The sequence below is a fragment of the Eurypyga helias genome, unplaced genomic scaffold (genome assembly GCF_000690775.1).
Source record: "Eurypyga helias isolate BGI_N326 unplaced genomic scaffold, ASM69077v1 scaffold177, whole genome shotgun sequence".
NCBI lineage: Eukaryota > Metazoa > Chordata > Aves > Eurypygiformes > Eurypygidae > Eurypyga > Eurypyga helias.
This window is the reverse complement of record NW_010262136.1, coordinates 72,268-83,697: the sequence shown is the minus strand read 5'-3', so window position 1 is coordinate 83,697 and position 11,430 is coordinate 72,268. Positions and strand designations below refer to the sequence as shown.

Below are 11,430 nucleotides of genomic sequence, written 5' to 3'. Positions count from 1 at the left end.
CTGGCAGCCACGGCTCCCGCCAGCCTGGGTATCCTGAGTTTTACTCGAGTTCTTGTGCGAGGACAGAGCTGTGGGAGGGATGCTTCGAGGGGGTTCCCTGTTCTGGGCTGGGAAGCGTGCTGCCTGCAGCTGGGAATGTGTGCTCTTGGCAGTCATAGTGTCAGTGAACCACACTGGAAAGGCTTGCTTTAAACTTGCTTTTCTGATTGTTTTCTCTGTTGATAACTCAAGTTCCTGGTGTGTTACTAGATCTAATGCCTGACATGGGCCCAATATGTTGCTTGTTGCTTCGGTTTGAAAAACCTCAGCTCTCTATCAGCTGTGGGTATAGCTGTGTGTGGATTGTCTTTAGTCAGGTGAGCTAGCAGAGCGTTCTCTGGGGCTGTGTGGCGCCGAGGAACATTACCTTTACAGCTCTGAGTAGTGTGATTGTGGCCGTTGCCAGCATGTGCTAACGTGGATCCTCTCTTTTAGGAAGGGAGTATAGCTGTCCTTGGAAACACTCTTTAGGACCTTGGCCTCTGAAGACTTTGTCGTTGTTGGAATGCTCAGGGGATAGTAGGCTTTGGCGAGCCTACCTTGAAGGACTGAAGAAATTCCTTGACTTTAGGAAACACATGGGAATGCCTGCAGCCTGGCCACTTCCAGAGGAGCAAGTTAGAGGGTTTTTGACTGCGGAATCTCTTTTCTCATCCTCCAAGGCACTAACGTACATGGCAGCACTGTCTTATTTATCAAAATTGACTGGTTACCCAGATCCTCTGGCAGATCCTATCACCCGTGGCATGGTGATAGGGTTGAAACGTAAAGTGGGCACCCTGAGGGATAAATACTTGCCTATAACAATTGAGATGTTGCGGTCTCTCTTAGGAGCTCTGGAGTCTGTATGCGTAACTCATTATGAATGCTTGCTGTTTCGTGCATTATTTACTGTAGCTTTTTTTGGTGCACTTCGAATAGGAGAGATGGTGGCGAAGCACCGTGATGTACTGCAGCCTGAGCTGCTGTACCTGAGTGACCTCCAGCTGATGGAGAGGAGAGTGGTGTTTCACCTGAATAACTCTTCTGTGCACCAGGAGAGACATGTCATCAGCCTGGGGCTGTCTGGAGAGCCGTGGGTGTGCCCTGTCCTGGCCCTCAGGAGCTATGTGACAGTTCGCTCACAGCTGGAAGGGCCACTCTTCATGCATTTGGATAATTCAACTGTAACAAAGAGGGAGTTCCTGACCATTCTCCGATGGGCCCTGCGGCTGCTGGGGCTGTGCCCAGAGCAGTATGGTGTGCATTCCTTCTGGATGGGGACTGCCATCACTGCTGCACACTGTGGCTATCCTTGGGAAGATGTCACTCGCCTGGCAAGATGGCCCTGTATGATCCTGGAGAGATCATAGCCATGGAGACCAATGGGGAAAATAGAAGCTAATGAATTGCTTCTCAGCAACTAAAGTTTCTAGTTGCTGGCAATAATCCAGTATTAACACCTGTAATGAATTTTCTACCTCACAGTTGCTGCTTGTGCTGTCTGTAGTTTTGCTCATGGTAGTGTCAAACCTGCTGTGCATGGACCCTGCCTGCAGTCTGTCAGGACAGGCAGTTTTGTATAGTATAGTGTGAGTTAATAAACGTTTCCTTTTTAAAAACAGTCTCTGCCTGCTAGTAATATTGTTGCACTTACCCGGAAGTTGTAATCTGGGCACTGAGCAATAAATGATAAGCAGACCCTGAAGTTTTGAAGGAAAGCCCTTGAGACTTTAAGGTAATCATTGTAAAGCAGGAGGCAGATAAATTGGAATGTTTAGCATAGCTGTATGCTTTCTAACATTAACATATGTTACCAAGGGCAAAAGGGGAATGGAAAGCTACATTATTAGCCCAATAATGGACACCAAAGTATAAGCTTTTTAAAACATTGATATTCCTAAGATGTTCAAAGTGATATCTTGTACTGTTTGAATGGGGGACAGCAGCAGCTTTTTGATTCAGCAAACTGTCTCTGAAAATAGTTCATTTAATCCTCTAGACCCAATTCCCTGAGTGTAATCAGCCTAAAAAATAGCACATGGTTCACTTAACAGTTAATGATTTCATTAGTATGTGATACTTGCCATCCTTAATTCAACCTGACTTTTTTTCCTGAATTTTAAGTTACTTTGAAAAAAATCAAGTTTTCAACCACAATTGTAAAGTACAATGGGCTAAGTACTTCTAATTTTGTAATTACAGCATTTTTAGTACTTAAATACCATTTGGTGGTATGTATTTTTTACCATATGGCAGAACTGGGAAGGGACTTTGAGTCAGACTGACCCCCTAGCCGAGAGCTGTTGCAAGCAAGCCTTTTGGTCATGCTGTTACTATCACTTCTCTAAACCTGGACTGGGGCTGTTGCTAAACAGGCTACTTTCATCTTATTCTGCCCTATTTTACCCCTTTTTCCTAACAAAACTGTGTTACAGAAGTGTGAGAGCAGGCTGAAATTTAATGATGGCTTGAGCTCTGTATGGCTAATTAGCCATCATTTCTGAGACTTTTGATCAGTAGAAACTAACACTGGCAGCACCAATTTGCTACTCTTTACTGGGAGAGTGGCATTGTGTTTGCTGTGGGATTTAACTGCAGTGCAGCAAGACTTCTGTGGTTACAGCCATATCTGAGATCTTCAACTGCAGTTCAGCCAAAAGCTGTCTTATTGTGTGGCTTTGTTCAGTATAGATGCTTGTTTGCATAGTAATTTCTTTTTCTGTGCGTGAAATCTAAGTGTAAATATAGCAGAGGCGATGCAAATGCAGCATCTGCTCAGGAACTTATCCTGAGGTAGAGAAATCATAGAATTGTTTGGGTTGGAGGGGACCTTAAAGATCATCTAGTTCCAACCCCCCTGCCATGGGCAGGGACACCTTCCACTAGACCAGATTGCTCAAAGCCTCATCCAGCCTGGCCTTGAACCCTTCCAGGGATGGGGCACCCACAGCTTCTCTGGGCAACCTGTGCCAGTGCCTTACCACCCTCGCCGGGAAGAACTTCTTCCTGATATCCAATCTAACCCTCCCCACTTTCAATTTAAACCCGTTACCCCTTGTGCTGTCACTACAGGCCCTTGTAAAAAGTCCCCCCATGCTTCCTTGTAGCCCCTTCAGGTACTGGAAGGGGCAATAAGGTCTCCCTGGAGCCTTCTCTTCTCCAGGCTGAACAACCCCAACTCTCTCAGCCTGTCCCCATAGCAGAGGGGCTCCCGCCCTCTGAGCATCTTCGTGGCCTCCTCTGGACTTGCTCCAACCAGTCAATAGCCTTCTGATATTGAGGGCTCCACAGCTGGACGCAGCACTCCAGGTGGGGTCTCACCAGAGCAGAGTAGAGAGGCAGAATCCCCTCCCTCGACCTGCTGGCCACACTTCTCTGGATACAGCCCAGGATACGGTTGGCTTTCTGGGCTGCCAGCGCACACTGACAGCTCATGTCCAGCTTTTCGTCTACCAAAATGATGCCAGTTTCTAGTGCTGTCTGCCTTGCTGTGAAAGGTCTGTGATTGGATATATGTGGCGTGGTTTTGGTAGTGGGCTAAGGGGGATCTGCAGGAGTGGCCCCTGTAGGAAGAGGTAAGGGACTGCCCAGTTCATATTTTTGTTTCCCAGTACCTATATATTTTCATTGGAGATAGATAAAACAGACTCAGCTTGGCGGAAAAAATAATCTATGACAGTAATTAAGTGGTCTCCTTGTCTTCAGCCCTCTGTGTTGGTCAAAGTACCTGCTCCAGTGTTAGACCTGGGGCGGTCTCAAAATGAATGCAGTGTAAAACCAGCTCAGTGGATGTGCCTGACCATTTAACTCCATGCTGGGAATCTCCCATTTAATTGATTCCAGCAATAAATTGTGTTTCCCAAATGGGGGAGACAGGAAAGCCTTGCATATATTTTGAGAGTCTAAACAGATGTTCTACTAAGACAGGCATGGCTGTATTAATGCTAGCACCTTTAATATATGTGCAGCTTTTAAAGCTTAGAGAGGAGTAAGCCTTTCTTCTGGGGAACCTGGTACTTGGCAAATAAATGCCATGATGATTGCTCCGCAGTACTGTGAAAATGCACGTCTGCCTTATCTGTAATTTCTATACCTGTGTGATACATCAAGCAGAAGAGAAAATTACCTTTGTTCTTATTTCTATCTACATTCTGTAGCTGCAGCCAGAGATTCTGATGTTGTATCCCCCTAAGTGGAAGGAAAATCTAGGAAGTAGCTAGAGAGATAGCAATGAATTGACTATAATTATCAACTTCACTGATCCCAGCATTGAGAAAGAAAAATTTGGTTTTAAGGAACAGCCATCACAGAGGTAATTAGCTTTTTAAAAAGCCTTGTTTTGATAGGCTGGCATATTTTCAGATAACAGGGTTATAAATGCAGTGCTTGATCTATAATTACTTGCTGGAGCTATAGGTCTCCTTTTACGTGACAAATAAAACTGAGACAGTTGGTAAGTAAATGAGACCTTTTTTTCTCCTGAATGTTAGGAGTTTCACATCTTATCTGCTCAGAATCCTGAAATGGTTATCTCTACAATAAATTAGTATTTGCAAGGTCGTTCCATTTAGCTATTCTAAAGATCGTGAATAGAAGCAGAAGGGGATATAAGAAAGGTATTTACTTTGAGGAGCTAAATGGGGAATAATTTGAACTCAATTCTTTCCTACAGTGTTAATTAATGATTTCACACATTTTTATCATGTTAAGGGTGAAAGGCTAAGCATACTGGCTCCAGAAAGAGCTAAATTAATCTTCTACTACTGATCACTGTCTGCTGTGGGAATTCACTGTATTATGTGCAGATACCGGTGAATCATTATTCATCTGGATGACTGAACTCTTCCAAGTTATAATTGGTGAATTTATCTAATTAGACTTAGATAAGAATAAAGGTGAGATTAGTTGTATTTTTTATTTTAAAAACCTGCAAAAACGTCTTTGTACACCTGGTTGGTATTCATTTGATTCTGATTGTGGTGCTTATATCAAATATATTCCTTGGAATGACAGAAATAATATGCCCATTAATTACTACAGTACCAATTAATCAAGTATCAAGCATATGTCCTCACACAGCTAAAATTTTTGTTGGTGAAACTGTACCTCAGAGTTCATTCATGCTCCTGAAATGGATGAAATTTGCAAGAAATAGCTTCTTTCCATATCTACTGAAAATGCAGTAGGTAACTAAATCAGGTATTTGTCAGGTTTCACAGCCTGCTCAGTGAGTGTCTTGCTCAGTGTTGTACACTAGCACTTCTAGCTGGCAGATCCATTGTCTAGATGGGCAAAAGAAGTTTTTTAAGCCCAATTAACTAAAGAAAAGGTTTCCTTGGTGGGGATTCCCTATATTAACACTTGAACAACTTCTCTTGGAAGTACTAAACCTTCATTTCAATGCATTTGTTGTGGGTTGAAAAGAAAGAACCAGTATCTTGACACTGGACAGCTGCTTAGAATTTTGCAGATGAAAACCAACAATATGAAAAAAGCCTGCCTTAACTGTTCTGCTGCCACTGTGCCCAGAGATGCTTAAGACAAGGGATGGTAGTGCTTTATACCCCAGATCTAAATGACTCTTGTGCCAGAACAAGTGTAGTTGCAGAGTGTGAATAAAACTCTGGGTCTACGACTGTATTTATTCAAGGAGGTTTTTTTTTCCCCAGTCCATAGCATAATGTAGCTGTGTTCATGCTAGGTCATTCTAAAGAATGCCGGTACCCACATACCATAAGATGTTCCAGCAGCTAAACCCATCATTTGTCAAGAGTTCTTTTCCTTCAGAGATGAGTAGCGGTTGCTTGCCTTATCCTACAGGGAGGTTTGTTCAGGCCTAAGTGCACTGTCATAATTCAGAGTTGTGTCCTCCCCCACATAGTTGCTCTCCTATTTTTAAAGTCTGCAATATTTGTAAGCTTGGAAACCAATTTATTTGTTTTAGAAAAGAAACCTTGCTCTTGGACTGGTTTGCCAAGGTGGGTATTTTGGACCCTGAATAAAGCAGTATATTTTTTTCTTCCTGTAAATTCAGAGCATGGAGAAATCCCCTGGGTACATTGTGTGTGATTAGATGGAGCAGGAACAGTTAGATAATTGCCAAATTTTGCAATATAAATGTCTGCTTAGTGTCTTTTTCCAAGAGACTTGTATTACAATGGAAGTAACGTCATATATGACACTGGTCAAGTGGCATGTATTAATACTGTTTTAGCACTCATCTTGCATTTGGAGTTCTGTGAATTCCTTGAAAACACAGCTAAGTTGAGGTTGATAGATTATGGCCTGTGTCTTTTTCTTGTTTTCTTCATCTGTTGGCATCCTGCCTTTTCAGCCAGCTGCACTGTATTAGTGCACAGCATTAGTCTCAACCCTTTGTAGGGAGCTCTTAAACTTTGTAGAAGTCAAGTAATGACACAGAAGTTTAGGTGTACCGTATTCTGTGCTGTGAGGTGGATGTGAGCTTATCAGGAACAAAGATGTTCTCAAGGGATGCAAGACCCTCTATGCAGACACACTTGTGAACATGATGATGTTTTAAAGGGGTGCTCCCCTCCTTTGAATTTTGGAGAGAGTGAAACTTTAGTTTTGAGTTAGTATCTGAACTCCTGCCCTTCATTCTTGATTCTTCAGTTATCAGTTTAATCTCATTTTTTTTATGTGCCTGCAAGCTGCAGGAAATGCTTTCTGGGGAACCTGGAGTTATCTTCAGCCTGCACTGTTAGCTGGGGGGGCTTCCCTCTACTTCTAAAAGCTGAGGTAATGTGTTGTCTTCCATGGCCTAAGAGTGGTCAAGCAGAGGAAGATGCTTGAATCTGTCTACACCCTTGTAACAGGGTAGAAATGTTTCTCCAATCTGGTTTGTTCTGGAGCATCAGACTGCCCATCAGAGCAAACCTGTGATCTGCAACAGTGTCTGGGCCCAGAGGTTGTCTTTGTGTAGAGCACAGATCCTGTGATCAGCTATTCAGAGGCATGGTACAAAGCTGGAAATGATACCAATCAGAAAGAGCTGTATATAAAATAGCTTTCTGATAGCGAAAATTATAAAATAATTTTACTCCTAACCCTGCCAGATACTGAATGCTTCTCAAGGATGGATAAAGTACCAGTCAGCCTGCAAGACTCCTGGTGAAAAAAGGATGATCACACTGCATTTTAGATCACATGAACTAACGTAAGGCTTCTAGGGGCAAAACGTGCTAGTTCTGGTGCTGGGAGGTGGTCAGCAGAGCTGCCTGTGTAAGGGGACCCACATAAAATTTACATTTAGAAAAACTCACAACCGTAACATGTAAATTAGGATTTTCCTAAGTCTGGAAAGTGTGGCTGGTACTCTACATTCTCATGACCTGACATTGTGAATGCTTCCTAATGTATTCCCTTTCTTCGATGTGTACAACAGGGTGGAAGAAAATATGAATGAGTGTGCTGGTCTGAGGTGGCAGGGGATTTTTGGAGTAGGAAGGAGGAGGCAGTATGTGGGTGAGAAAAAATGAGGCAGAGTGAAACACTGCATCTAAATGAAGTGCTGTATTCTCCCTCTCCAGAGCAGGCACGGAGAGGCTATTCTACTGGCAAGGAGAGCTGTTGTTACCCATGCTGTTAAGACTTCAGCTAATCTAAGGAGAGAAGTCTGACTCTGAAGAGTTAGTGTGCTGCTTGACCCTATCACAAGATAATATTCTGTAGCAAATGCTGCGAAGAATGTGAACTCAACAGCTTCTGGGGAGAAAAATTGGCAGGAAGGCAAGTAGAAGCAGACTGTGAGACATTTCTTACAAACTGTGCTTAGAAACCAATCTGTTCTTCTTTATTGTTCTCTGATGAAGGGGGGGATTAGAAATGGTACAGACAGCCTTGAGGCTTGTGATAATACAGTATCTGTAGCTTTTCCAGTTGGAGGCTTAAACAATCAATGCGAAAAAAGTGTAAGAATCCACTAAAATAAATTTCTGAACATGTACATGTCAAAACCTCCGCCTCAGGAGCAAATTGTTTTAGGCAGGAGAGGAAAGATTGGATTAATTGAAAGAACACAATTTTAAATGTGTTTAAACTTTGTTCCTGCTTTGCTTATAGTTTGGCTAAGGTAAATATCTAAGGTTGTGAGTTCTTAATGTAAGCACAAATACATTGTCCTGCTCTGTTAATAGCCCCGATGTGTTCTCACGAAGTCAAATGTATGAATAAGACTTGTGGGAGCAGGGTTGGCTGTTGTGCCATGGGCCTTCATCACCCTCTGCATCAGCAGAAGCAGCCTGTGCTCTAAATATGGTTTTGCATTGTATGGTTGTTGACAAATCATGTGTTTGATCGCTCTGAAACCCTCTTGTGACTCGTCTCGTGTATGGTAGGCAGACCCGTGAGCTGGACTCAGTCACCAAGTGGTTTTGTTCCTTCTGCTTATCTTCGTTCTCTTTAAAAGAACATCTTGTCTCTGCTTGTTTTATATCAAAAGTAAGGCAAATAATCAGCAAAATTAATCAAAGTAGCTTAAAATGCGATGTGACTTTTGTGCGATGAACATTTGCCTGTCTGGGTAGATGAGTAGGCTGGCTCACAGGGCCATCTGCTGGAACCGTCTGCAAGGGAGTTTTGCTGGGAACGAGTCTAGTTCTGCGAGAGGTTAATGGCCTGATTCTAACTTCCAAACGTCCCCGACTCTTCTTAGATTATCTTTGTAAGCTGCTTCATACTTTATATTAATTCCTGACTTCACAGCAGAACTTCTTACTGTAAAAATAGAGAGCTGCTTAACTACATAATTTTAAGCTCCTTTCAAATGTTAAATGGGTTGTTTGATCTGGGAGTTGTATTGCCATGGATTACGCCACAATTTAGTCTGATATTCCGAGGAAGCATGGGTTTGTAGATGAATCTCTCAGATCAGTGAACAACGATTAACGTTGGTACTCGCTCTTCACACGAAACATCTACACTGGGGACACTTATGAGTAAGATTACAGATCAGATTTCTTGTGAATAGGCGTAAAACGGCCTGGCATACCAAGTTTGTTAAATTTGTTGTCTCTGTAATATTGAAACAGCTTTTGGATGTATTTTATTTTTATGGGCGCTGTGTAATCAGTGCAGTACCTCAGACATAACAAGCGTGTTCCTGTGTAGGGGTGCCCATGTTTGCCTGTCTGGGTGTCCAGTATGTGGCAATACCGGATATATACGAAATATGATATTTTATAACAGATTGTGATCAATCCCTTTGCAAGTTTATAATGAATAACATGGAATATATGTGTGTATATAAGAATAAATCGAGTAAGCAACACATGTAAGCACCCTTTGTTCTGTGTTTTGAGAAGCTTCAGTTTCCCTTCTAGGAGATGTCGTTACAGTGAAAGTGCAGGGTTCTTCAATTTGCATGCGATCATCTGTACTGAAGTGTATCAGTCTGCACCACCTGGCAGATATGTATTGGTGGCATAACAGGTCACAAGATTGTCTCAGGGCTGCGGCAAAGCCGAGTCTTGGTTCCAGCAGTGTTTGTAGCGGCACGCTGAAGAGCAGTACCCCGGTCACTCTTGTAATTACAGCAAGAGAAACGAAGCGGTAGCTGCTTGCTGGCATAATGGCAAATGTACTGTAGGCTAAAGGTATCCCCTGAGAATGCACTGATCCGACTGTATCCAAAAACCCTTTCATCTTGCGTCTCTGTTGTTGTCTCGAGCAGCATATACCTTCTTCACAGAGAAAAAGCAGGTTATCACATACTGCCGGTGGGCTGCACTGACCTTTTGACTTCTAAACTGTTTTCCACTTTTTTCCCCTGTTGACAATTCAGCAAATGTATGGATGGAGATGGATTTCATTACAGGTGCTTGGACTGAAATTATTTACTGCTTTCCTATTAAACCTGGCCACAAGTGTCACTGTTTATAGACCCCAGGAAAGCACAAATGTTAGCTAGTGAGTGCTACTGTGTAGAAATTTGTGCTTGGAACGATCGGCTTCCTTCTCACCAAAACAATGCACAGGAGAAAAGCAACAGTTTTTCATATTTTGTGTACATCAGACCTGTTTTGGACCAATTATTTTTTTGATAGTTCATTCTATAATTTTACCTTTCTATTCTACTCTTTTCTATTACCTTGTGGTTTAATCCCAGCCAGCAACTGAGCCCTACACAGCCACTTGCTCGCACTCCCCCAGCGGTACAGGGAGAGACTCGGCAGGTAAAAGTGAGACCTTGTGGTTTTGAGATAAGAACAGTTTAATAATTGAAATAAAATAACAATAAAAGTAATGAAAAGGAAAATAACAAAAAGAAATAAACCCTGAGAAAGACAAGTGATGCAAATAAAAAAGGCAAACCACCAAACCAATTGCTCACTGCCAACCAACTGATGCCCAGCCTTTCCCAGAGCACCTGCTCCTGGCCAGCTTTCCTCCTAGTTTATATGCTGAGCACAATGTCATATGGTATGGAATATCCCTTTGGTCAGTTGGGGTCAGGTGTCTGGGCTGTGTTTCCCCCCAGCCTCCTTGCTGGCAGGGCAGTATGAGAAGCTGAAAGGTCCTTGACTTGTTGCTGAGCAGTGCTTACACTAACTAAAACATCAGCGTGTTATCAACATTATTCTCATACTAAATACAAATGACATTAACTCTATCCCAGCTGAAACCAGGACGTAACTGTTCTAAAAGGATGTCAAAATGGAGTGCATTATGTCATGAAGGATGGGTTGGACTGTGGAAATAAGGAAGTCATCTCCTCTGTGAGAGACGTTAGAAAATGCCTGCAGTACTAGGCAATTAACTTGGCAACATGAGTAAAGTAGAGCTAATGAAGATCTGACCATTGGGGTAGATGGGAGGCCTGGTGTGCTATTGTTTCATATTCTTATTTCTGTCCTGTAAGTTTTTGGCTAAATGCAAGAGCTGTCTCGTAACTCTGAACTTCTTTGTAAAGGCATGCCAAGTTCACCTGGGAAAAAATGTCCTGTGTTGGGAAATGGCATTTTATCTGCAGAGTCCAGTTTTGCTCCTGATTTACTGTGCTGATTACTGGTCTCAGGGTTGTCTACACCAGTGGAAGTTGTTTGCACAGCAGTACTGGGCTACTGCAAATGGTGCCTCCATTGTCCAACTCCAGCTGCATCTCTTCCCTGTGGCATCACTTTGGTAGGTGAAAACATTGTTTGGTCTGTGTGGGAGTAGGTAGGCTGTGGGTTTTTTGCCGTGTGACATATTGGATTTGTGATGTACAGTGTGACTGTACCAGTTAAAGTACTGAGGCAGATCACTTTCTTGTGAGGGTCCACAAGTTCCACAGAACTGGTTCTGAACAAGCTATCGCTGAACACAAGGGCAGGAAAACATGGCCCACCAAAGAACTGTAAAAGGGTACTTCGTAAATTGGACAAAACCTTGCATTCGCAGTAAAAAATG

At 42.8% G+C, this 11,430-nt stretch overlaps 1 protein-coding gene across 1 annotated transcript in view; it reads left to right on the top strand.

Annotated features, from left to right (window-relative positions):
* The first annotated feature begins 7,544 nt into the window (after positions 1-7,544).
* Positions 7,545-11,430, top strand: part of CHRNA9 (cholinergic receptor, nicotinic, alpha 9 (neuronal)) — a 9,714-nt gene continuing 5,828 nt past the window's right edge. Inside the window, exon 1 of the mRNA XM_010155588.1 lies at positions 7,545-7,580. Coding sequence (XP_010153890.1) covers positions 7,545-7,580 — 36 coding nt within the window. The remainder of the gene's footprint in view (positions 7,581-11,430) is intronic.